This window comes from Trachemys scripta, chromosome 8, assembly GCF_013100865.1.
Source record: "Trachemys scripta elegans isolate TJP31775 chromosome 8, CAS_Tse_1.0, whole genome shotgun sequence".
Taxonomy (NCBI): Eukaryota; Metazoa; Chordata; order Testudines; family Emydidae; genus Trachemys; species Trachemys scripta.
In genome coordinates, this window is record NC_048305.1 from 86,235,130 (window position 1) to 86,262,944 (window position 27,815).

At 44.1% G+C, this 27,815-nt stretch overlaps 2 protein-coding genes across 6 annotated transcripts in view; one reads left to right on the forward strand and one right to left on the reverse strand.

Moving 5' to 3' along the window:
- The window catches only part of LOC117882206 (serine/threonine-protein kinase TNNI3K), a 180,793-nt gene that overhangs the window by 25,104 nt on the left and 127,874 nt on the right, over positions 1-27,815 (reverse strand). For 2 of the 5 annotated variants that reach the window (XM_034780263.1, XM_034780265.1), the window contains 2 exons: positions 4,899-4,958; positions 3,116-3,285 (listed from right to left, as the gene is read on the reverse strand). The exons of 1 other annotated variant lie outside the window; for it this stretch is intronic. In XM_034780263.1, coding sequence (XP_034636154.1) covers positions 3,116-3,285; positions 4,899-4,958 — 230 coding nt within the window. Of the gene's footprint in view, positions 1-3,115; positions 3,286-4,898; positions 4,959-15,745; positions 15,990-16,109; positions 16,122-27,815 lie in introns of those variants that run through there. 2 more of the 5 variants (XR_004646956.1, XM_034780264.1) reach the window with 2 other exon arrangements.
- On the forward strand, positions 20,038-27,517 carry LRRC53 (leucine rich repeat containing 53). Its single transcript, XM_034780262.1, has 2 exons — positions 20,038-20,623; positions 24,121-27,517. The coding sequence occupies exons 1-2, from the start codon at positions 20,038-20,040 to the stop codon at positions 26,760-26,762; spliced, it is 3,228 nt and encodes a 1,075-aa protein (XP_034636153.1). The 3' UTR covers positions 26,763-27,517.

A 27,815-nucleotide genomic window follows, 5' to 3' on the forward strand; every position in this document is an offset into this window, starting at 1 on the left:
GGTTTTCAAAGCTTCTCTGATGCACAGCGCTTCATGGTGTGATCTTCTAATCGCCCTGGTGTCTGGCTGCGCGTAATCAGCAGCCAGGCGATTTGCCTCAGCCTCCCACCCCGCCATAAAGGTCTCCCCCTTACTTTCACAGAGATTGTGGAGCACACAGCAAGCAGAAATAACAATGGGGAGATTTCTTTGGCTGAGGTCAGAGCGAGTCAATAATGAACGCCAGCGGCCTTTTAAACGGCCAAATGCACATTCTACCACCATTCTGCACTTGCTTAGCCTGTAGTTAAACAGCTCCTGACTCCTGTCCAGGCTGCCTGTGTATGGCTTCATAAGCCATGGCATTAAGGGGTAGGCTGGGTCCCCAAGAATAACTATTGGCATTTCAACATCCCCAACGGTTATTTTCTGGTCCGGAAAGTAAGTCCCTTGCTGCAGCCCTTTAAACAGAGTAGTGTTCCTGAAGACGCGAGCGTCATGAACCCTTCCCGCCCAGCCCGCGTTGATGTTGGTGAAACGTCCCTTGTGATCCACAAGTGCTTGCAGCACCATTGAAAAGTACCCCTTGCGGTTTATGTACTCGGTGGCTTGGTGCTCCGGTGCCAAGATAGGGATATGGGTTCCGTCTATTGCCCCACCACAGTTAGGGAATCCCATTGCAGCAAAACCATCCACTATAGCCTGCACATTTCCCAGAGTCACTAACTTTCGTAGCAGCACCTGAGTGATTGCTTTGGCTACTTGCATCACAGCAGCCCCCACAGTAGATTTGCCCACTCCAAATTGATTCCCGACTGACCGGTAGCTGTCTGGCATTGCAAGCTTCCACAGGGCTATCGCCACGCGCTTCTCAACTGTGAGGGCTGCTCTCATCTTGGTATTCTGGCGTTTCAGGGCAGGGGACAGCAAGTCACAAAGTTCCATGAAAGTGCCCTTACGCATGCGAAAGTTCCGCAGCCACTGGGAATCATCCCAGACCTGCAACACTATGCGGTCCCACCAGTCTGTGCTTGTTTCCCGGGCCCAGAATCGGCGTTCCATGGATAGAATCTGCCCCATTAACAACATGATCTCCAAAGCACCGGGGCCTGTGGTTTCACTGAATTCTGTATCCGTGTCTGTGTCCATGTCCTCATCATGCTGCCGCCGCCGCTGCCTCCTCTCCTCGTTTTTCTGGTCCTGGCTGAGCATAAACTCCACGAGAACGCGCGAGGTGTTTGCAATATTCATGAGTGCTGTCTTGACCTCAGCGGGCTCCATGCTTGCCGTGGTATGGAGTCTGCAGTGTTCACCCACCCAGGAAAAAAGGCGCGAAAATGGTTGTCTGCCGTCCGTTGCTTTCATGCAGGGAGGGAGGGAGGGAGGAAGTGAGACTGTACCCAGAACCACCTGCGACGATGTTTTTTGTCCCATCAGGCACTGAGATCTTAACCCACAATCCCAATGGGCGCGGGAGACTGCGGGAACTATGGGATAGCTATGGATTTGCTACCCACAGTGCAACGGTGCAGAAATCGACGCTAGCCCCGGTACTTGGACGCACACCACCGAATTACTGTGCTAGTGTGGCCGCACTCATTTCGACTTTATACAACCTGTATCTCAAATCCGAATTATCTAAATTCGGATTAATCCCGTAGTGTAGACATACCCTTAGAGTGTAAGCTGTTCAGGGCAGGAGCTGGGCATTTTTTATATCTGTGAAATCCAAATTTAATAAATATATACATACATACATATGTACTACTACTAATCTACTGGAGATGATGGCATTTTATTGCTGTTCAAACATCACTCCAGATAATGGCTACACACTTCATATTAAAATAATCTTAATGTTAAGCAAGGGCGGAGGAAGGTTTCCTGGTAACACAAATAATAATATAACTTTCTCCCCAAGCCTGACTGTTTGTAGTGTTCCCTGAAGGAATGACTGTCTCTGCCTCTAGTTCCCACTGGCCAGAAGGCGACGCCCACGTCTCTTATATCTCGGCGGAGTTAACAAGCTATGTTTGTCTTAGGGAGTCAGTGGAATCTACTTGGCAGCTCTATGCAGGGTCTTGCTGCCTGCTAACTGGGTGAGCCACCAGAAGAGCCCTGACTTCTACTAACTTGTTTTTATGAATGTGTCTCACATGAACACAGTTCCCTCTAGTGGCTAGATAATGTATAGAAAATTATGAATCTGCTATTGTCTCTAAGGTACAGACCTGGTCCTTTAGCTCAAGCAAGCTCAAACTTGCCACAGTTCCCCTAATAAGAAATTGCATCATATAACTGATGATAAAGCCTATTTTCAAAGACTGAACAATGCTCCCATGCTAAGAAAAAAACTTGACGGACTATGTGTAACAGCACCAATTGGTGACACCCACATATTGAAATGCTTGTCAGCTAACTAACCTGGCTTTTCCATCTTGAAGCCAGAAGCCCTTATGGCTGTAATTTACATAAACTCTATTAATTATTCATAATTTTTTTGCTAAGATAAGCATTTTGATTGCTTAACTTTTTTTCGCTCAGAATTTCAAATGCAAACCAACGAACTATAATGTAAAAACCCGGCTCCCGCGGGTTCACTGGCAGGTAGTGGAAATATATGTGTGTCTACCTACTGAACACTTCTGATGACACCCCTGGATGGACAGTCATCATTCTTTGTTATCCTACGGTAGAGCAGTGTTGCCGTATCTGCAGTCCAACCAGTGCAGGCAGTTGTCTAAATACCCCCATCAATGTTTTTATTTTTTTAAATCATGAAAAAAATCTATATTAATATTAGATTTTGTGAAACCTACCCAACCAGATAGAGTCCATAACATTTTAAATACCTTGGGCTTATCGTACTGTTGTAGGACTATCTGAGAAGCTAGGATTCCAAAACACTTTTCAAACCTTTCTACAGCAGCAACTACATATCATAGGATTATTTAGTTCTGGCATTGCCCACTATCTACAAGGCGCTTACCAAACCCCCAAGCAGATTGGTCCCTGATCTGGGCATCTCACAGTCTATGGAAGATGATGGATGTCTCCTTGGATGCCTTTTCTTGATGCTGCTCACCACACTGTCCCATAGTAAGAGCTAGGCCAGCCTCAAGGGGTTGCCACTTACCTTTGTGACCAAACAGCATAAGCTCTTGCATTCAAGGCGTATTCCAACTCAAACCGGCTACGTAAAGCTGCGACATGGCTACGGCCAGGACCTCCTCGTGCAATGAGACAGTCAGAAGATGAGGAAGGAGACAAAGAGCCACTGCTATTGCTGGAGGCTGGAGACATCAACTGGATTAAAAAAGAGCATTGTCAACATTTGCTCCTGAGCCTTAACAGTATTAAAGAGGCTTCAACGCACTGAGCATGTGCAACAGAACACAAGAATTTTGCTGCAGTCCTGGATTGTTTTTATTCTCCTCTTTCTCATTAATATTTGTGTCCCTTCTTTCTTCTGCTGCATTGGCTGAAAACAGCAGTGCCTCCTGACTTTGATCAGCAGCAGATGAGAGCTGCATGCAGCTTACCAAGGGAAGTGGTAAATTCATCATCTCTGGGAGTCTTTAAATCGAGATTGGATGTGTTTCTAAAAGATATGCTCCAGTTCAGCCGTTAGTTATCGGGCTTGATAGTGTTCACTTACAGAGCAGGGAAGAGCAATTCCTTCCACTTCAGGAATTACTGGGTGAAATTCTATGGCCTGTGTTCTATAGGAAGTTATGCCAGATGAGCATAGCAGTCTCTTCTGGCCTTATAATTCACAAATCTCTAAGTAGAAACCCAGAATGGCAGGGCAAGCGTGTAGTGTTAGGAGGCATTTAAAAGTTTAAAAAGGAACAAAATTAATTTTCTGAGTGAGGGGCGAGGAAACAAAAGGGACAAAAAATCTTATCACCCCAAATTTCATCCTTTGTTGCCTGTAGCACTTAACAACTCTCCACAGATTTTGTTCCTTAAAACTCTCCTAAACAGGGTTTTGCCATGGAGACAATGGAGTTTAAGACTAACTCCTTAGATAAATAAAGCTTCTTTTTTTGGTTCATAGCCCAGATTTCATCCTACATGCACTGCTGCCTATGTATCACAGAAGCCAGTTCTCCCGTGAGACAGCACGGTTACTTGTGATATAGTACTTCACTTGTTTTAAAAACTTAAAAGCTTCCACCTACACATAAAGCAACCTGCTGCAGTCAGAGCATGAAGAAATGTAATAGATTACGGGAGTCTGCTCTGACCCTTTAGCTCAAGAGCAGTGATACATTTGAAAGAAAAGGGGGAATTTTTATAATTCTTGTGTGTGCACGCACACACCCACACACAGATACACACAGACACACAGAGCAAATGTAAATTCAGGACTGGAGTCCCTAATCAAGCTCACTTCCTGTTTGATCAGTTATCTTCAATTGTTTATTAGCCATAAAGAGAAGCAGAAATGTAGCTTTGTATTTCTCTTTTTATGTTTGCTCTTTTAATCCCCCTCCCTAAAATCCATGTCAGACTCTTCTTTCTAGCCAAGCAGACCTGGGATTGCTAGGTGGGGAGAAGTGGATCTGCCTAAGACTACTGCAAAGTACATCCCTGCAGTGCTGAACAGTCTCTCTCTGCAGCATTACCATCTCTGGAAATGCAGGCAGCCAAGAGCAAGTGAGAGACCTGATCTCATATCATGCTCATGGCAGTGTGTTCTGTCAGGCTGGCCTTTGGCCTTCTTCTTCTCAGGGCACTCATGGGGCTATTGTTTACTGTATCACCTTAAAATTTAATGAGGGAGGTTACAACTGGGTGAATCGGGTCAACAAATTCTATGGTCTCTTTCACACTTGTCTTGCTCCCCAACTTGCATTCACATTTGCTCATTTGGTGCATTCATATTACTTCACTGCAGGAGCTTATATCTTTACCTCAATATTGCATAGGCATTCTTCTAATTTTGAGACTACTTCAGAAAATTCTGGTCTTCCCTGTGAATACGAGAGAGAGAGAGAGAGAGAGAGAGAGAGAGAGAGAGAGAGAGAGAGAGCATGCACATTGTGTATTGCAAATAGAAGAAGGGCTGGTAGTGGCAGTTTTGATTTTTAAAATGCAGATATCTGCATTTGTAGGAGACCCTGACCAGGAAAGATGATACCATTTACAGATAAGCCTGTTCGCGTACAGCCTGTTCTAACTTCCCTTCTAGACACTATACAGATAAAAAAGGGGGTGATTGTGGAGCCTCTCCACTTCTCTCTGCATTCCTTGGTGCCACTGTGAATATACTTGCATGTCCTATACAACCTGCAGGTTCAGATCTTATAGCATGAGCATTTTCTAGAAGCTACAAGTGCAGTACTTCTGGTTTTTATAGGGCCTGCCAGTGTGTAACTTATCAGGTGTGCACTTAAGGAGCAGGGCTGGCTCCAGCATTTCTGCTGCCCCAAGCAAAAAAAAAAGCTGTGATTGCAATCGCGATCGGCGCGGCAATTGGAAAAAAAAAAAAAGCCGCGATTGGCGGCGGCAGTTCAGCGGCAGGTCCTTTGCTCCTAGAGAGAGAGGGCATGCACATTGTGTATTGCAAATAGGGCCTTGTCTACACTACGAGAGTAGTTCGATTTTACTTAAATCGAATATTTGGAATCGATATTGCAAAGTCGAACGTGTGTGTCCACACTAAGGACAGTAATTCGACTTTGTGAGTCCACACTAACGGGGAAAGCGTCGACATTGGAAGCGGTGCACTGTGGGCAGCTATCCCACAGTTCCCGCAGTCCCCGCTGCCCATTGGAATTCTGGGTCGAGCCACCAATGCCTTCTGGGTAAAAAAATGTGTCGAGGGTGCTTTTGGGTAACTGTCGTCATCCATCCATCACTCACTCCCGCCCTCCCTCCCTCCCTGAAAGCGCCGGCGGGAAATCATTTCGCGCACTTTTCAAGTCATTGACAGCGCGGACGCCACAGCACTGTGAGCATGGAGCCCGCTGCAACCATCGCTGCAGTTGTGGCCGCTCTCAACGCCTCGCAGCTTATCATACAGGTTGCCCTGAGGCAGATGCAGAAAAGTCAGGCGAGGAGGCTACGTCAACGCGGTGATGGCCTGAAGTGTGAGAGTAGCACAGACCTCTCAGAAAGCAGGGGACCCAGCGCCGAGGACATCACGGTGGCAATGGGTCATGTTGATGCCGTGGAACGGCGATTCTGGGCACGGGAAACAAGCACTGAGTGGTGGGACCGCATAGTGCTGCAGGTCTGGGATGAATCACAGTGGCTGCGAAACTTCCGCATGCGGAAGGGAACTTTCCTTGAACTTTGTGAGTTGCTGTCCCCTGCCCTGAAGCGCAATGACACCCGGATGCGACCAGCCCTGACTGTCCATAAGCGAGTGGCCATAGCCCTCTGGAAGCTTGCAACGCCTGACAGCTACCGGTCAGTCGCGAGCCAGTTTGGGGTGGGCAAATCTACCGTGGGGGTTGTTGTGATGCAAGTAGCCAAGGCAATCGTTGATGTACTGCTGCCAAAGGTAGTGACCCTGGGAAACGTGGAGGCGATCATAGATGGCTTCGCAGCGATGGGATTCCCAAACTGCGGTGGGGCCATAGATGGAACTCACATCCCTATCCTGGCACCGGACCACCAGGCCAGCCAGTACATTAACAGAAAGGGCTACTTTTCCATGGTGCTGCAAGCACTGGTGGACCACAGGGGACGTTTTACCAACATCTACGTGGGATGGCCGGGCAAGGTTCATGACGCTCGTGTTTTCAGGAACTCTGGTCTGTTTAGACGGCTGCAGCAAGGTATTTACTTCCCGGACCACAAAATAACTGTTGGGGATGTGCAGATGCCTATAGTCATCCTCGGGGACCCAGCCTACCCGCTAATGCCCTGGCTCATGAAGCCCTATACAGGTGCCCTGGACACTGAAAAAGAACTCTTCAACTACCGGCTGAGCAAGTGCAGAATGGTGGTGGAGTGTGCTTTTGGACGTCTCAAGGGGAGATGGAGAAGCTTGATGACTCGCTGTGATCTCAGCGAAACCAATATCCCCATTGTTATAGCAGCTTGCTGTGTGCTCCACAATCTCTGTGAGAGCAAGGGGGAGACCTTTATGGCGGGGTGGGAGGTTGAGGAAATTAGCCTGGCTGCTGATTACTCACAGCCAGACAGCCGGGCGATTAGAAGAGACCAGCGGGAAGCGCTGTGCATCCGGGAGGCTTTGAAAGCAAAGTTCCTGAGTGAGCAGGGTAACCTGTGACTTTCTAATTTTGTGTACAGAGAAGCCTTCACCCCACTTCCAACACACGTTTCAAAATAAAAATAGTTCTACTTTGTTAAAGCACACCGTTTTCTGTAATACTGTTTTCGCGGGAATTTTTTAAAACTGGGACGCAGACTGTGGTGCGGAGCGGGTGTAGTGTAGTCGCGCGAATGCAGCTTCTAAACTGAAGGACTGACAGGCTCCGGTGCGGTGGGATGGTTCTTTCAACGGAGCCTGTCACCCCTCCTGATAGGGACTGTGTGTATGGGGGGGGCTATGTGACTTTGTGGCAGGGGGGGGACGCTTACAGATCCCCTGCTGTGTGGCTCTGTGATCCTGCCTAAGGACCGCCGCTTCAGATCTCTAACTGCCCTCCCGTGCCACAAAGTCACAGAGCAACCCACCTCCCACCACATAACATGAAAAGAACCTCCCAGACTAACCAGGGTAAGTAGTCACTGCATCACTGCACTATGTATGTGCCCTGCTGCTGTGCCTGCCCCCGACTATGTACCCTGCCAAAGGTGACTGTCCTGTCCAATTACCAACCCCCTTTCCCCCCCTCCTCCAAAAGAACATGATGGAAACAGTAGTTAACAGAAACATATTTTTTATTAACAACTACACAGGGGACTGGGAAGTGAAACTTGGACGGGGGCTTGTGTCAGGCGGGAAGGAAAGAACTTGTCAAACTTTGGGGACTGAGAGCCTTCTGCTGCTCGAGCTCTCTGCAGGGGTGCAGTGAGAGTTAGCAGGGACTCTGCCGCCTCTCCTTCTGTGCACTTTGGGTGAAGGGAGTATGGGACTTGGTGGCGGGGGAGGGCGGTTAGAGATGGACTGCAGCGGGGCTCTGTCCTCCTGCCTCCGTTCCTGCAGAACATCCACAAGGCGCCGGAGCGTGTCCGTTTGCTCCCTCAGTAGTCCAAGCAGGGTTTGAGTCGCCTGCTGGTCTTCCTGACGCCACCTCTCCTCCCGATCCATGTTGGCTTGGTGCATTTGGGACAAGTTCTCCCGCCACTGGGTCTGCTGTGCTGCCTGTGCTCTGGAGCAGGCTATAAGCTCGGAGAACATGTCCTCCCGTGTCCTCTTCTTCTTATGCCTAATCCTCCCTAGCCTCTGGGAGTGTGATGACAGGCTAGGTTGTGAGACAGTCGCAGATGGGGCTGTGGGAATGGGAAAAAGGGAGTGAATTCCTCAGAAACATAAATGTAGTTGTGAACAAAGAACATAGTCTTTCTCTGTGAACAGGACCATGCACAGCACCTATCACATGCGCACTCAGCACAAGGTCGAATTCTCGGCCTTCGCATTCACTGTCTGTGGTTTTGCAGAGCACTTTTGAGAACCCTGTCAGGACAACGGAATTTCTGTTGCAGGCAGACATGGTAAGCCGTAGATTCGTGGCAGCTTAAAACTTTAATATTAGCAATGGCCTCATTTCACATTGAAATCAATGTCGGTCCCTGCTGCCAGCAATCCGGCAAGCAGGAAGTTTGCTCCTGTCCCACACCCTCGCGGCTGTCCCCGGGAACGATCCCTTTCGGCTGACCCTTTCCCGCCTCCACCGCGTGGCTGCAAACCAGCCAACACTAATAACATTCCCCTACCTCATTCAAAGCAGGTCTTCATGAGCGACATCACCCTCATGAGGATCTCTGAGAGCGACAGACAGAGAATGCTCCGGGAAAGCCTCCAAAGACCAGGGCCGTATGCCGCCATGCTGTGCCAAGCAATGATTCCGGAGTACTTGCTAGTCTCGTGGCGCGGCAACGTGTCCTACTACGGAGGACCCAATAAGGCCGCTCTCCCCAAGAACCTAATGCAGCGGATTTCAAATTACCTGCAGGAGAGCTTCCTTGAGATGTCCCAGGAGGATTTCTGCTCCATCCCCGGACATATAGACCGCATCTTACTGTAGCTGCAGTAGCAGGGACTACACAGTAGAGCGGCTTGGGCAGGACAATCATGCAAAACCGGACATTGCTAGATTTTTTTGAAATACTTGCACTGCCCATGACTGAACCGTTAAGTTATTCAAAGTAATCATGAGAAACCCATTTTTTACATTGTTAATAATCATGTTCTGTTACAAATAAATGTTTAGATGTTTACAACACTTACTGGATGATCCTTCACCAGATTCTGTGTCCGGGGTAACGGCTGGGGAGGGTTGGTAGGGGATCTCTGTAAGGGTGATGAAGAGATCCTGGCTGTCGGGGAAATCAGCGTTGTGAGCGCTGTCGACTGCCTCGTCCTCCTCATCTCCTTCCTCATCTTCCCCGTCCGCTAACATGTCCGAGGATCCGGCCGTGGACACTATCCCATCCTCAGAGTCCACAGTCAGTGGTGGGGTAGTGGTGGCGGCCGCACCGAGGATGGAATGCAGTGCCTCGTAGAAACGGGATGTCTGGGGATGGGATCCGGAGCGTCCGTTTGCCTCTTTGGTCTTCTGGTAGCCTTGCCTCAGCTCCTTGATTTTCACGCGGCACTGCGTTACATCCCGGCTGTATCCTCTCTCTGCCATGTCTTTAGAGATCTTCTCATAGATCTTTGCATTCCGTCTTTTGGATCGCAGCTCGGAAAGCACGGACTCATCGCCCCACACAGCGATGAGATCCAAGACTTCCCGATCAGTCCATGCTGGGGCCCTCTTTCTATTCTGAGCTTGCACTGCCATCAGTGCTGGAGAGCTCTGCATCGTTGCCAGTGCTGCTGAGCTCGCCACGATGTCCAGACAGGAAATGAGATTCAAACTGGCCAGACAGGAAAAGGAATTCAAATTCAAATTTTCCCGGGGCTTTTCCTGTGTGGCTGGTCAGAGCATCCGAGCTCGTACTGCTGTCCAGAGCGTCAACAGAGTGGTGCACTGTGGGATAGCTCCCGGAGCTATTAACGTCGATTTCCATCCACACCTAGCCTAATTCGACATGGCCATGTCGAATTTAGCGCTACTCCCCTCGTCGGGGAGGAGTACAGAAGTCGAATTAAAGAGACCTCTATGTCGAACTAAATACCTTCGCGGTGTGGACGGGTGCAGGGTTAATTCGATGTAACGGCGCTAACTTCGACATAAACGCCTAGTGTAGACCAGGCCTAGAAGAGGGGCTGGTAGTGGCAGCCCTAGAGAGAGTGAGGGACCTGCCGCCCCCGAATTGCCGCAGGTGCTGCCCCTCTCCCTTGGCCGCCCCAAGCACCTGCTTGTCAAGCTGATGCCTGGAGCCGGCCCTGTTAAGGAGACTTTAACGCCAAGACAGGGATCAATACTTGGGCTGGTGGCAACCCCTCCCCTCCCACTTTAAGAGTCTTAGGGTCAGTCTCTGCAGCTCTTACTCACATGGATAGTCACACTGACAGCAGCCAGACAACACACATGAGCAGGACTTCAGAATTTGACTCTAAATCTCAATTTTAGATTTAGTAGGGTTGTAGCCATACTACGCTAATAGGTTCTTATTGCTAATCTCAGTGCCTTGTGACACACTGTGCAATGTGTCCCCAGCAAAGGGCCAATTTGCGTGATGCTAAGAGCTTCTGTTATGTGCTCCAAGCTGAGAAGTAGAGGGGACACTTTTGAAAACTGTTGTGTTGGCTTGCATTAATACAACTAGACTCAGTAGTAAAAACTTATTCACTTTATTGAATAGCTTTTCCCTTCTATGTTAACACTGAATGGATTAAATTTTTCCAATGTATCCTGACACCAGTGCACAAAGTCTTTTGCAAAACCAAATATGGGTTCTTGAAGACTGTCTCTTCTTCAGTTGTTCTAGGGCTGTGGTCAGGAGCATGGAGAGGATCTTCACTAGGCATTACAGAAGGCCTGGATATGAAATTTTTTAATAGGGTTTACTTGATATCTCAATCTATTCATTATATTAAATGGACTGTAATTATGGAGATATCTGTCTGCCTCTCTTCTTATACTGGGCCTGACAACATAATCTCTATGGCCGCAGTTCTGCAAATGAAATTAATAGGCAGTAGGTTTAAAACAAATACAAGGAAGTTCTTCTTCACGCAGTGCACAGTCAACTTGTGGAACTCCTTACCTGAGGAGGTTGTGAAGGCTAGGACTATAACAGCATTTAAAAGAGAACTGGATACATTCATGGTGGTTAAGTCCATTAATGACTATTAGCCAGGATGGATAAGGAATGGTGTCCCTAGCCTTTGTTTGTCAGAGGATGGAGATGGATGGCAGGAGAGAGATCACTTGATCATTGCCTGTTAGGTTCACTCCCTCCGGGGCACCTGGCGTTGGCCATTGTCGGTAGACAGGATACTGGGCTAGTTGGACCTTTGGTCTGACCCAGTACGGCCGTTCTTATGTTCTTAAAGCACGTAAGCACATGCTTATCTTACAGAGTGATTAAGTCCCATTGACTTTAACAATCCAAAGCCTATTGGAGTTGATGGAAGGACTCCCATTGACTTCAATGAACATGGACAGGGCTGGCTCCAGGCACCAGCCGAGCAAGCACGTGCTTGGGGCAGCACCTTATAAGGGGAGGTCAATGTTGGGGTGGCGGGGGGCGCTCACGGTGTTTTTGTTTTTGTTCGGCAGGGCGGCGCTCGAGGGTTTTTTTTTTTGCTTCGGTGGCGTGGCGTGGCACTGGGGGGAGTGTGTGTTTGGGCGGCCCAGTGTGGTGCGGCGCTCCAGGTGGGCAGGGGTTTGGGCGGCGCTGCGCTCCGGGGGGGCGGGGGTTTGGGTGGCGTGGCCTGGCGCTGGGAGGGTTTGGCCGGCGCAGCGCTCCAGGGGTTTGGGCGGCCCGGCCCGGTGCAGTGCTGGGGGTGGCGGGGAATGGCCGGCGCGGTGCAGCGCTCCGGGGGTTTGGAAGGTCTGGCCTGGCCCGGCGCGGGGGGGTGGAGGTGGGGGCGGAGGTTTGGGCGGCCCGGCGAGGCATTGGAGGGTGGGGCGGGGGTTTGGGCGGCCCGGCGAGGCGCTCGGGGGTTCGGGCGGCCCGGCGCGGCGCTGGGGGGGGGCGGGTGGCAGCGCGGCACTGGGGGGGGGGGTGTTATGGCGGGGCGGCACTCTTCTTTTTTGCCTGGGGCGGCAAAAAACATTAGAGCCAGCCCTGATAATTCTTAACCTTAAGCATGTGTTTATGTACTTTGCTGAATCAGGACCTGTGTCCTGTCAAAGCAAATAGTTTTATTTTGATTAAAACACAAGAACTAGCTAAATATAAAAGGAACTGATTATGAGTCGCTGTCTTTGATTTTCTGGACACAAATGTGCCTTTGGAAACAACCACAATTATAGTTTGTAGCATGTAGATGTCTAAGTACCTGCTATATGGGTACAGTCTGGTGGTTAGGTGAGATGAGCCATGAGTTTGCCTTAAATTAATTGCAAATGCTAAGCTGTGCCCTCTAAATTTGAGGCCCTTTTAAGAACTGGCCCAAAATATCACATAAACATACACTGTTGTCTCACTTGTACTGCATCTTTAATAAACTAGGAGTAATGGAAAATTTCAGTCATAAGTGCTGTCCACTGGACATTTTTCCGGGCCATAAAATTCACCATTCTCTCATGACAAATTAAAATCTCCTTAAAAATGCAGAGGCCACTAATGTACTTAATTAGCCACTTGCAATTAATCCATGAATAATAAATGTCAATACCATGAAATATATGCTCTTTTTCTTTTAGGTACATTGCTCATTCTACTTGCTATGGTGATTCAGTTAATAACATCATGTCCCTCCTCATGCCTGATATGCTCAGAAAATGTTACTCTGTGTCAAGGATTAACATATATACCAGGTAACTAAGTAAGACACTTCAAGAGAACTGATATTTATTATATACAGTGAGCTCACTGCAATACTCTAATTGTATTGACTGTTTCTGGACTCTGCTTCTGAAAGCAAATCTCTGCACATGCTGTCTAAAGAGTGATAACATTGTTTTATTTCTCTTTGCCTAGCGGCCTTACCAAAACTATTCTAAGGCCTTCAGAGGTAATTGAAAACCTTTGTTACTGAGAAAGGAGTCATTTCATGCAGCGAGACACTTAAAAAAAAAGATTGTTTTAATAAGTTATTGTTCACATATTGTGCAAAGTTCAAGCCTTACTCTGGCTGAACGAACTATGGATTGCCTCATAACCCTGCCAGGCAATTCTACAGCATTAGTAAGATTAAGTGATATACCAGCGATAGAGATTAGAATCAAAGTGCATTATGACATTATAATTCTGAAACAATGGTTTCTTTTTATTGGGGCTAAATGAGCTGTGGAAATGCTACCAAGATACGTTGACTGTATTCATTACATATTGCTTGCTTAAGTCAACAATTTAATAAGACACCTTATTAACAAATTTAAACTGAATGTGACTTTCATACTGATGCTAAATAACATACTTTGTTTATTGCTAAAAGCAGCAAATCTCTAACACTAGCTCAGAAAACAGAAAGGCATTATCAGCTTAAGAAACCAGAAGTACTAACAGCCATAAAACTAAATAACACTTGGCACTTAAACCATCTTTCATCCATAGTTCTCAAAGTGCTTCACTAAGGTGGGTAAGTGTTATTAAGTCCAGTTTACATAGGGGAATGCTAAATCGAAGAGAGGTTAAGATCCGGATGTAAAGCCCAGGGAAATCAACGGGCTGCCAGTGACTTGTCCAAAGCCATATAGGCCTTGATTCAGAAAAGTATTACACATGCCTAAGTCCCATTGAATCAGTTAAACATGTTCTGGAGTCAGAAGAATGTGAGTGCATGCACGTCTGAAGATTTAGCCATTCATGTGATGTAGCCAACCAAAAAAGATTACTTTAAAAAGATTCACTCTTTTTAAGTGTTTGTACAGCACCTTGTACAGTGGGGCCCTGCTCCATGACTGGGTGCCTAGACCAGGGATTGGCAACCTTTGGCACGTGGCCTGTGCTCCATTGCTTACCTGCCGCGTCCACAGGTTTGGCCAATCTCAGCTTCCACTAGCCGCGGTTCACCGCTCCAGGCCAATGGGGGCTGCGGGAAGCGGCGCGGGCTGAGGGATGTGCTGGCTGCTGCTTCCCGCAGTCCCCATTGGCCTGGAGCAGCGAACCGTGGCCAGTGGGAGCTGCGATCGGCCGAACCTGCAGACGTGGCAGGTAAACAAACTGGCCCAGCCCACCAGGGGGCTTACCCTGGCGGGCCGCGTGGCAAAGGCTGCCGATCCCTAGCCTAGACACTACCACATAATTAGTAAGTCAGTCAGTCAATAAATGTTTTCTGTTGAAGCAACATATTTGCCTTAATGCAGAAACAGGAACAAACCACACAAACAAAAGTAAAATGAGCCTTCTTTCTATACCATTTTATGTTATCAGAAGCAAATTTTTCATTTACTTTATATGCTTGAATGTTACTGTACACTGTTGATTGTCATTTTAAAAACTGCCATAAGAGTCCAATAACTTAAGTATGTTGGAGAGATGCTGCAATAACTTATTGTGATATCACTTTTATCATGCAAACACTGCTGGACTCCCAAAGATAACATTCCAAGTCACTCTCAAGCAATTATTCCAATTGGATTGACCATAGTTTGAAGTTAAGAGGACGTTTTCCTTTTATCACACAGAGTTTATTTAATGCAACACATATCCAATAGGGGTCTGTGCTCACCAGCGCATATGGGACTGTCACGTGAAAATCCTCAGGGCATCCATAACAGAAAAGACCCCCTTCATGTTTATTAGTTTTAGTCACAGGACAGGAATGAGGCCTGCTGACAGAGCTGTGTGTGGGAAGCGAGCACGGTGCTTTGCCTGCACTATGTCTGGCGCAAAATGTTAGTTTCGCACTTCCATAAGCAATGAAAAAAATTCCTCCCAAAAAAACAACAGTGACAGTGGTAAGCAATGCATTAATTTTGACTTCTAGTGGAACAGATGGTTTTCTGTTTCTTGAACAAATATGTCATGTCAGTGCACAGCTTAAAAAATAAAATAAAAAATCTAATGTTCTGATGCATGTGAAATTACATGCAGGTTATGATGAATAACCGAGCACTTAGATGAGCTCGGATGAGGGCTAGCTGGCTGCAATGTAATCTAGACAAGACAGAGATTATGCTGGTGGGTTGGGGGAAGCAGCTGGAAGGGCTGGCGGAATTTCCACTGGTGCCCCAGACTGAGGGAGTGTTGTTACTGCAGTTTGTAACACAGGTGTGCAACCTGGTGTGTTGTTAAATCCTGGGCTGCTCCTGGATGCCCAAGCAGGGCCAATAGCCAATAGCTTCCCCCTCTTCCCCCCATCTGTGCCTGGCAAGAAGAATGTGACCTTTTCTCCCTGATGCAGGGACCTTGCCACAATTATCCCCCTTTTTCATATTAAGATTGATTGCTGCAATGTCCACTACACGAGGCCGAACCTTGAGACCACTTGGAAACTGATGTTAATGCAGAATGCTGCAGCCTGCTTATTAAGTAGAGTTTCATGCGGCAAGTGTGTTACACCAATGCTCTGGAGACCAAAACATTTCTGGGTGGAATGCAAAGGGTCGGTATTAACCTTATAAGCTAGTCATCTAATGTAGAGACCTGGCAAATTCCCCATGCACTGGTGCCATAGCTGAGACCAGTGAGGGTACTAGAGCTGGAGTTGCATTGCTGTAACTGGGAGAGAGTTGGCAGCAGGCTGTTCTCCGTGAGGGGCTCAGTCCTTTGGTCCACCAGAGGCTGGATCAGTTAATCATCCAAGTACACTGCAAAGTCCATCTTTCCTCCAGGTTTTGGGGGATGGGAGCGGGCTGAGGGGTTTGGGTCTATTTTAATACCCTCAATACATTTGCTGGTGAATATTCATGTACCTGTCAAGCTGGGCTGAGCAGTCTTTTATCTCACATTAGTAATTTATTGAAGGGGTGCCTATAAAGAATTTCAGAAATCTAAATAAATAAAATATGAAGCATTTCCTTAAAATCAGAAGAAGTGAAAAAAATTATTTTCCCGTCTGTAACAGCCCTTGTTAGTGTTAAGATATTGATTGAGACCCAGCCCATGCCTACATCCTGTAGATAATGCCTCTATTCCTTTTTTACAGCTGCTCCTGTAACCACAAAAGCTTTAATTGTCACTGATGGAAATATCACTTCAGTAGAAAGCTTCGACTTGTCCCTCCTGTTCAACATAACTCTACTAAGGCTAAGTAGCAATAGAATTACAGACATCAAGGAAAATGCATTTAATGGCCTTCGAGATCTGAGGACTCTACTGCTAGACCAAAACCAAATATCGAGCTCTTCTATCAGTGATAATACCTTCAATGAGCTTCAAAAGCTGCAAGTCCTGGTGCTAAGCAACAACGCTTTGAGCAGCATCTATGGGAGCTGGTTCAAAAATATGAAGGGCCTTATGAGACTGCAGCTAAATGGGAATCAGATCACTAATCTTACGGAGAGCAGCTTCGGAACCGCGTGTCTTGATAGTCTTAGGAGTCTGGATTTATCTAACAATTTCATTAGTTACATTGAGAAAAATGCCTTCCAACACCTACTTGAGCTGAAAGAAATGGACCTTTCCCGAAACAGGCTGGCGCTCATTCCAGATACGTTTTCTCATCTCCCTCAGCTAATTCTTCTTAGCTTAGATCAAAATCAATGGAATTGTACATGCAAACTGTGTGATCTAGCTTTCTTCTTAAGGAGCTATGTGAATTCTTCAACCAGGTTGCTCAAAAATGCCAACGATATAAACTGCAGAGCTTCCAAAAACCCTGCAGTTCACAATGTGCTTGAGCTAACTGAGGCCAACTGTAACTCATATCCTCAAAACTTTACTGTTATTCTAAAAAACAAAAAGATGAATTCCTATTGGCGGGATGTTACTCTGGTAGCTGTGTTTTGCTTTGTAGGTAATGTATACTCTGGCCCTCTACTTTTTTGTGCACATAAACTTAATATCAAAAAAATACAGGCCATAATTTTCAAACTTGGGTGCCTAATGTTAAAGGCCTACATTTATAGTTAGGCTCTTAAATAAGTGGTCTGATTTTCAGGAGTGCTGAATACGCTCTGATCCTACTTGTCAACCGTAGGTTTAGTTACCTAACTTTAGGCACCTAATTTTGAAAATTATGTCCACAGTGTTTATTAATTGGCCAGACTTTTACAAACCTTCATGTTATAAGAACATAAGAATGGCTGCACGGGATCAAACCAACAGTCTATCTAACTCAGGATCCTCTCTCTGACAGTGACCAGTGCCAAATGCTTCTGGCAGTTGGAGGTTTAAGGACACCCACAGCATGGGGTTGCGTCCCTGACCATCTTGGCTAACAGCCATTGATGGATCTATCCTCCGTGAACTTATCTAATTTTTTTGAACCCGGTTATACTTTTGCCCTTCACAACATCCTATGGCAATGAGTTGATTGTGCATTGTGTGAAGAAGTACTTCCTTTTGTTTGTTTTAAACCTGCTGCCTATTAATTTCATTGGGTATCCCTTACCTCTTGTGTTTGTGAAGGGGCGGATAACATTTCCCTATTCACTTTTTCCATATATTCATGATTTTATAGACCTCTTTCATATCCCCCCTTAGCCATCTCTTTTCTAAACTGAACAGTCCCCGTCTTTTTAATTGTTCCATGTATGGAAGCTGTTCCAAACCCATAATCATTTTTGCTGCCCTTCTCTGCAACTTTTCCAATTCTAATATATCTTTTTTGAGATGGGACAACCAGAACTGAATGCAGTATTCAAGGTGTGGAGGTATCATGATTTATATTGCCACATTATGATATTTTCTCTTTTTTTATCTATCCCTTTCCTAATGGTTCCTAACATTCTGTTGGCTTTTTTGACTGCTGCTACACACTGAGCAGGTGTTTCCAGAGAACTATCCATGACTCCAAGATCTCTTTCTTGAGCAGTAACAGCTAATTTAGTTGCCATCATTTCATAGGCATATTTGGGATTATTTTTCCAATGTGCATTACTTTGCATTTATTAACATTGAATTTCATTTGTATATTCAGTAGCACTTTCGATGAACATTTTATCACTTAGCCTAATATTCGGTATTGATTCAAACTGGGACACGGCAGGCAACATTAGTAGCAGCCACTGTCACAAATCATTTGGTTGGAATGGGTTGGTTGCCGTGTTTTTCTCCTCTCCGTCAAATTCCATCGAATACATAAAGAGTGTTGCCATCCTCCCTGCGGAATGAAGGAACAATTGTGCCTGGTATGTCGCACCGATTCCTGTGCAGCTGGCAACTGCTGTCCTTGTACAGACATATGTACAGTTTTACCTTACAGTCTAAAGTCTAGCCTGCAGCCATACCATTGCCTGAAGTCATACCACCTCAGGCTGTGATCTCGTTTTATTTCACAAGCTACGAAAGGTTAGACCTAGTCAGTGCTTGGATAGAAGACTGCCAAGGAAAACAAAACCAATTCCAAGGGGGTTGCGGGCAATGGTAGGTGGCACTTCTCCCGCTGAGTACAGAGAGAACCAATGCCCTGGAATATTGCTTGGGGCACCATGCAGCTGGAGATGCCATCAGGCCTTAGATTCATCTGCTCAGGTTCCTTGAAAAAGCCCTCAACTGCTTACCTATCACTTGGATTAACCATTTGCTGCCTCATTGATGTGTTACCCATGACCATATGCCAGCCTCTGAATGGCCGTTTGGACCCATGAGGCATGTGCCACAAATTCAGGAACTTGATCTTAGTTTTTGGAAAGCCACCATATTAAAAATTATCATTTGTTTGTAACGTGTCCTGGTCTGTAGAGGTGCTGTTTTCCCTCTACCCCAGAGAGGCAAAACCTCAGTAAAGGCTGTACTGAGCTACAGGCAAACACTCAGCCCTATCTGGCAGGGCGGTGGGGGGATCAGCAGAGTGGAGTAATCCTTTCTCTATGACCACAGAGACAATCCCAACCTAATGGTGTAGCATCTGCAATGCTAGTACCCCCCATCCACAGCCTGGAGGAAATGTCCCAGAGTGTCTGCACAGTAGTGCATCCTGTGACCTGGCCCCTCGACCAACCATCACCTGTGCCCTGCTACAGACTGAGGCCCTAGAGAGCTACCAACCCACCCCCTATATGCAGCTCTCCCACACCTCACATATTAATACAAGATGACAGATTTATCTCAGGCTGTAAAAAACCTCATGTGACTTTTTACTGTCCTGTTGGAGATAGTGATGATGTAATTAAACATAGTATGGTAATGCATTTGCAGAAGCAGGCAGAGTTAAGGTTGTGGCTTAATTTTGGCATTTCCTGATTTTCGGTGCTTAAAGATGCCACCTTAATACTTTCTGAATGTCGGTTTTCAGTACAGAATTTTATATATGACTTATCCTTTTCTTGTTTATGTGTCGCGTTTGTTGTAGAGTTGCTCATTCTAGGAGGTTGGGTTTTTCGAGCTGTTTTAAACTTCATTTTGAAGAGTTTATATAAAGCTTACTTCATCTGGGAGTCAGTGGGTGGCATTTCAAAATGGTAAAATGACCTTTCTAGAAAGAGGCAGGGGAATTTGAGCCTATCAGACTTGACAGCACCCCTTTAATTCAGTAATTGTACCACAGAAGGAATGGAGTCTCAGCTTCTCCCTTTTGCAAAAGATCTCTCAGACATATCCCCAGCCATTACAATGTATTTGCTTCTTGAATAATTGCTATAGAAAATGTTTCATGAGCTATCTCTATGGAAAGATGGAATAATACAGATAAAATATTCACTGCTTAATTGGATATTTTTTCTATATTTTAAAAACCCTGTAAGGCAGGAAAGCCACCGTACCAATTACAATTAATTACATTCCTACATGTATGTTTAACATTGGATGATTTATACCTTTATGTACATGATTGTGTCTTTGATGAACCTTGTATCTGTCACAGGAGCTGTTGGTCTCACTTGCCTAGTTTTAGCCCTCCTTAACTGGAAACTTCAACAAGGCAAAGCAAATGAACACACATCAGAAAACTGCTGTTGCAGAACTCTAGATGAATCCCAGTGTGGTCATGAGCCAAGAAATTACCTCACTGAGGGATCCTGTAACTGCCACTTAACTCAGGAAAATGAAATAAAGGTCACGTCCATTGTGGGGTCTGGCAGGGAAATGCCACTTTTACAGGAAAACAGGCATCAAGCAACAATAAAAGCAGACGCTCTGTCCGGAGGGCTAGACACACCACTCAGAAGCATTCAAAGAGAGAATGAATACAAAAAGAGTGGCTCATTTTTATGCCTTAAATGCAGAATGGTAGAATTATGTCCTCAAGAGCCTTATGAGAATATGTCTATAACAAATGAAGCAGGTGCCCTAACAAAAGATTTCCACAGAAGCGTTACAAAACCAAGCACCTTTGATCAGTGGGAAAATCTACAGACTACAGTGCTGCAGGAACTTTCAAAGACTGATGAAGGTGAGTTTCTTTTTTAAAGACAGTTCTGACAGGATCCAATGGCAGGCAGCAATATGAAACTTGAGATACAAAAGTAAATGTTCTCGGCCTGATTCTCCACTGTCATGTACCTTGGGCAGCAATTGATACTTGAGCAAAGTGGGTGATTTGGTAACATTTTACACCCACTCTGCATGGGTATAAATGATTATAACAAGTGCCATATAGTGAAGAATCGGGCCCAGACACAAGATGATGAAAGTTTCCTGTGTCTGAAATTGGTGTAAGCTCATGCCTTGCTTTTGCTTAAGTAGGACAAGTGTGAGATCAGTGTTAAAGAGAGGGACATTTGGCTGTCCTTCTTTGGGACGCTGAAAAAGTAGACTGGTTTGTTGAAAAGCAGGGCAGTCCTACAAAAAGCAGGCTATCATGTTTCCCTAGTACCCTTTCACACTCCCAAAGCCCTTTCTCAATAGCAAGCTTGTCTTTAAGAAGAAACACCCCCTCCCTACATACCCAAATGACAGTAATGGGAGGATAGTGGCATTTGATATTGACATTTGACGGGCTCCAACTCTAGAGTGGCTATCCATCTTGGTGTAATGATATCGCAGCTAATACTCCTTATGGAGGGTGACAAATCAATAAAGTGATCTTGCATTGCCCTTTCAGGATGACAAGAAAGGCACACTGATTTTGTGGCAGGTGTTGGAAAATACCTGCATCTGCCACAGTCCCTGCCAGTGATGTAAATTTTCTTGCATTAATAAGTTTTTAAAAATGAAATGCAACAAATGTCTGATGTTTGGGGCAATCCTAAAATAATGCGTTCATGCTATTGACCAGGTCTCCCTGCGCTCTCACAACCAGGGAATCTGGTCCCTAGGTGAATCTCCTTTCTGGAGGCAGAGCTTTCTCTCAGTACATGAAGTCCTTCTAGATATCTCTCTTCATGTCCTTTGCTCTTTCTTCTCTGCTTCCATACTGTTCCCTAGGTATGGTCTTCCCTCCTTAGCGGGAGGCAACACTCATCTTGCAAATTCATACGGTAACATTCACTGCTTTCAGAAAGCCTCATGAACACTCAAGCACAATAAAATCCTACCAATCTGCCACTACATTAAACATAACTCTAGGCGTGCGATTCCTCTGGTTCTCCCACTTCATTTTGTGATCTCTCTCTAGTTAGGTGAATTATGCAGACAACACGTAGTACATTAGCTGCTTTGAGAGCTCCTATGACAACAGCTCATATCCAGCAATTTATGGGTTTAGTTCATAACCAGAAATGTTATTGTAATATATTTGTTTCATACATGTTATCTGTTTTCCTTTTTAATGTAGAGATTTATTCCCCAGGGCTTCCAGGTTATTCTTCAGATGCCACATGTTTATTAATTTATTTTCTAAAGTTGCTACTTATTTTAAAATAGGATTTTTAAGCTCTTTTATGACAGGAAATGAATCTGGATTTATTCATTTGCTTTCAGAAGTATCACTAAACTAATTGCTTTTTATGAATTATTCAGGGCTAAAGGCAGAGCTTTGGGAGAGATTTTCCAAAAGGTAAAAGTTATGGAGACTTCAGGCTAGATCACAAGAGGCGCTGAGCAAAATGGAGTTAATGGCAGATGCAGATTCTCAGCACCTCTCAATAGAGCTGTGTGAATAATGGATTTTCCAGTTTGTTAGCAATTCCAAAAAATCAGGAAAAAAAACTGGTTTGGGTGGAGCCAAAAATGAAATGTTTCAGAATTTTCAGCAAATCAAAAAGTAAAATCTAAAAAAAAAAAAAATAATAATTTCAGGTAGAAATGTTTCGTTTGACCCAAAACAAAATGTTTCATTTCAATTTTGACCATTTTAAAGGTTTTGGATTTTTAAAAACATTTTAAAGGAAAAGTTGTTTCAAACCAAAAGATTAATGTTTCATGTCAAAATGTGTTGCAATGCAGGGTTTGGTGGTGGGTTTGGTTTTTTGGTTTTTTGACACAAACAATTTTGCAAAACCAACACAAATTGGAAAAAAGTGTCAGTGTTTCCAAATCTGCATTTTTCACCAAAAAAAGTTTTGCTGAAAAAAATTTCACCTAGAAGTACCTTCAAGGCTTGATGAGAAGGAAATTTAGCATTAGATTCCAAGGCCTTTATTCACATTAGTGAGCAAGTTTCACAAATAGTCCCACTGACTTCAATTGGGCTACTGCTTCCGTGAGTAACTGCTCATTATTGATTAAAGATTTCACAATCTGGCCCCTAGTTTGCTGGCTGCAGGTAATTCTAATCCTCCCCTCCCCCCGGTCACCATCACTGTGGGCTCTTTACTAACCTAAAGGATGATCCACAAGGACACCACTGCTTGCTCTCATTCTATTGTCTGAGGGTTCACTCTCTCCACCTCTCTTCTTATACCAGGCGGGGAGGACAGGACAAAACATCAATATTGTGTGAATTGGCTCACTGAAGGGAATGGGGAAATGGTTCCTATGGTACTTCCTGCATGGAGTCTGAGTACATCACCTGCATGATGCAGCCAAGTTCTATCAGTCTAGGCACTAGAGGTAACATTTTCAAAAGCACTTAAGTGACTTAAAAGCCTAAGTCTCATTTTCAAAAGTAATGTAGGCAGTTAGGAACCTAAGTTCCATTGACTTTCAATGAGACATAAGCTTCTAAATCTTTTTTGAAAATGGGACTTAAGCACTTCTGAAAATTTTGCCATAAAGATTCTTTCATTTCCTTCCAAACTCAAAATTCCCATATGACAATGCATCTCGCTGTCCCAAGACACTAGGTTGGTAAGAGCAGGGAAATGTCATTGAAGAAAAAACAAATACAGTTATACAAAGGAAAACTGAATATTATTCAGCAGAATATGAAGATAAACTGGAAGAAAGTGGGGTTCTTTTGGTTGGCCTTTATTATTTCACTTAAATAACGACAACAAAACATAGACTTAATCAAAGCCTTCTCCTGAGCTTGACTATTCCTAGCGTTTTCCCTGCAGATCACCTCCCTCCACGTCCCTAGTTCCCTGTGCAGACACCTAACTCATTGATATTTTGGGTGGCACTAACAAAATCTACCTGATGGCATGAGTCATAAAAATATTATTGCATCTTTATGCAGTATTCTATGTGCCAGACAGTATGGCATATCAGCAGAGGAGCCTTGTATTGCTAACCCCAGTCTTTGAACGTACCGCCTGTTCCCCTGCTTTAACAAACTATAATCACACACATTATTATATGGATAGTTCTGATTAAGATTGAAGTTTTCTAAACTTCTATCAGTTAATTTTAATTCAACTGATTAAAATGTGACCACAGTGTGTGAGTGTAATTGCCTCAGCACTGTAGAGTTAAAATGTTTTACCCAGATTGGACTGAGATGTTAGCTAAATGTTGGTGTTATGCCACAAACAGAGAGAGCTTTTTTGGCACTATATACATAGGTGTTCCAAACATGCGCTGTAATAATACTCTTCCATGTGCTAAATTCTAACATTTATTATTCAGCAGATATAAGGCATGACGCATTTACTAGAAGATGTTCAACTCCTACGCCTGCCTTAGCAAAAGAGAGACTTGAAAAGCATTTAACAAATGAATTGTCGCAGTCTCCACCAGAAGCAGAAGACAAGAATTTAAAACCTCATAGGCAAAGATATTTTATTACCAGCTCATCATCAGCACCTAACACACCAGTGGAGTCAAAGGAACATTGTGTGCAAAAGACTTTACAAAGTCATAGATCACAACATGATGATCAACGTGGATTGCTGGAAAGGAGCAAAAATATTTCGTTGCAGCTACATAACTCCCTTATCTGTAAATATGTGAACTGTGATAAATTCCAGGGCTATACAAAAGAAAAAAAAGATAATCACAAGGAAAATTTAAAGTTGGAGAAAGAGCAAACCAAAGCTAATAGAAGAGTAGGAGAAGATTGCTTTATGAGTGATGAAGAGATGCCATTATCACCAGAAGTCAAGAAAAGATATATACCAAAGAGTGTTAGCTTTTATGTACCTGACCTGGCAACAATAAACAGGTTGGATGTGATGATGATGGATTCAAGTGAGGTAGGATCTCATAAGAAGAATGTTCAAAGAAACCAAGCTATCACCTTGGAAAGCAAAGAGCACAGCAGTTCAGAAGCAAGAAGTGAAGAAGGTAAATTGTCTTCTGCTAAGGGAGATATTGGAAGGAAAACCTGGGTGAGGAAAGATGAAGCCAACTGGAAGAGTAAAATGAAAACTAAAGGACAAGACTTTTTAACTGTAAAATTAAATTTACATCCCTTCAGAAAAATGAGAATCCACCCAGAGAAATCACCTTGCAGTGAAAAAACACAACAAAAATCCAACCATCAACACAAAGAACCACCAATTGAATCCAAGAAGAAACTGTCACAGGCTTCCAACAAAGAGTTGACAAGAAAAGAAAGAAAATCAAACCACGGGTCTTCTGCAGTTCCCCAAGATCAGCCAGGTACCAGAGAACAGAAGGAGATTTATTCCAAAAAAGTTGCTGCGCAATTCTCTGACAAGCAGACCTTGGCTAAGAGCAAAAATGTCGAAAGTGAAGCTATTATAACAAGTGCTGATGCAGCAGAATGGTCTGAAGAAAAGTGCAATAATCCAATAGTGAGTGTCCCTCATCCGTTCAAGAATATTTCTGATGTAAGAAATTCTAAAGATCTCACATCTGTGCTTGCAGAAGCTGTAATGTACAACAGTAACTTACCTCCACCCTCAAAAGAGACTGCGAGATGTATTACTCCAACTTTATCTCTTGCAACTCAGAATTTAGCAAGTACTTCACAAAACGGGGCAAATGATATTTCCATATCCCTGTATTCTAGAGAAGTAAATGAAGAAGACACAGGGGCTACAGAGTCATATGGATACCAAAATTCACAGATGACTACAAGAAAGGAAAAGGGTTGCGATTCTTCTTCAGCTCTTATTATCCAAACACAAATCCCAGGCAACTTGCAGACAAAAAATCCCAACAGTGAATGTGATTTGGAACTAAAGTCAGTTCTGGAGGATACAGTGAAAAATGTCAATCAAGGCCAGATGGACAACCAAGTATTAAAAAGCCAGAGTGAAAACTTAAACAAGATAGAAAGATTGAAGAGTTGTGAAAAGGCTAAAGAACATGAATCATTAGAAGGAAATCTTGCTGTGGACTCTTATACTCTCACTGTTATACCACAGATTCCACCAGCTATCAACCCAATTTCAACAGAAACATATTTTGTTCCCAAACAAAGTAGCACAGAGCCTCCAAATCACATCAGTAGTTTGCTTCTGTATACTGAAGCCAACGAGCATTTAACTTGTAGTAGCAAAGATGGAACTGACAATACTGATAACCCGCATGGAACAGTTAACACTGAGGATGATGGGGTAAAAATAGAACAGAGAGAAAATAAACAGCCACCTAATGACAATGAGTCATTGTCTGAAGTGATAATCCCAGACACACAAATGAACTCGGATGGTATAGCTGAAGACACACCACAAACTCAGAATGATGTGGAGAGTGAAAAATGTAAATTATTTTGTACAAGCACTGTCAAGGTATCTATTATGTCTAATACATCCAGTATCCCCAGTTCTCCTAAAACTAGAAATATACTACCATGTAGCGACATCAATTTTCAAATAAACAATAATATGCACATGAAGAATGTGCAGAATTTGCACCACATTCAAAACAATCAACCTGATGAAGATAACAATATGCATGAGGAAGGTGAAATGCCACTGGAAGAGCACAAAGAGCCTTCTGTGTTACCAGAGTTAAAAGACATTAGTTTTGAGGCAGAAAATGAGGTGCCTTTAATTCCTAGCAGAATAAATGATGCTGAAAACTCTGCTCCAAAAGCTACACTGTACCCACCATCTGCTGAATATGCTAATACATCACCTTTAGAGTCAGAACAAAGTGAGGAAAATAACTCAAATAACAATCACATTCCTCTTTTGCTTTCTTCAAAACTACAGACAAACAACCCCAGCCTTTCTGAAAATTCAAAATTCATTATTGTGGCAGAAAATTTCAACAAGTCAATGAACATAAAACAATATTTGATTGAATGTGATGAAAAAATGCAAGACCAACCAACTAGAGACATTTTACTTGATTAACTGAATACCATTTCTGGGGAAAGGAGAAGTCAGAAGAGAGACACATGTCTGGTATTGTCAGAGTAGCCAAACAGTAGAATTCAGGATAAGAGACTCAGAAAACCAACCAAGAGAAAGATAAAACAGGGAACTGTTAACTGACCAGAGCAGCAATTGACATTTATGATCTGCAATATATAGCATGTATTTCAGGCAATGTACAAAATTACATTTACAACTACTATAAACATTAGTGCTTCCTACTATGTACAGGTTACATTATTTAAAATATTTCTGTGATCCGTTTATTGCAGTCTTTGTTGAAGATAATGTAAACCCTTCTTTTTATCTGTAACTGTTACATTCTATTTTAAATTCACCTAGATCTCTAAGATTTCTGGTCTCCTGGAGCTGTAAAACCTTTTATACCCATTAAGTTATTTTGGGGGGAAAGGAACTAAATGAAATTTGGCCCAGTCATTGGGGCAACAGTCTGTATAAAGCCTGGTAAATTATGTTTAACCACTAGTTGAAGATCTCTGATTCAATCTTTTCAGACTCTCGGAACAATTAGCTAGAATAGCTACAAGAAAACAATGGTTGTTCACTGTGGTACAAGAACACAATGAGGGCAGGGGACTGGACTTGATGACCTCTCGAGGTCCCTTCCAGTCCTAGAATCTATGAATCTATGAATCTATGGTTTCTATACAGAAAGGGGGTTAAGCAGCTCCAAGAGACTTGCATCTCCTTATTGTTATAAACTTAAGGTTTTGAAAAATAAATATCTCATTAACATATCAACTTCCTAGGACTGATCTCTTGGGCTAGGCAACACATTATCATTTGGTTTTAGCAATCCTTCTTATGAGAGAAGAATGGGCCTTGGAGAGCAGGAAACAAAATAAAAAGAAAATGTATATTTATGACAATGACATTTCATGGAACGTACAGAAAGAAAAGATCCTACTTAAGAGATGTAGCAAGTTAAGAAAAGTAGAAAGCACCCAGAAGCATAGAACACTAGGGGCCAAGTCCATAAATCCCTTGCATAAAAATATGTCCCAAATAATT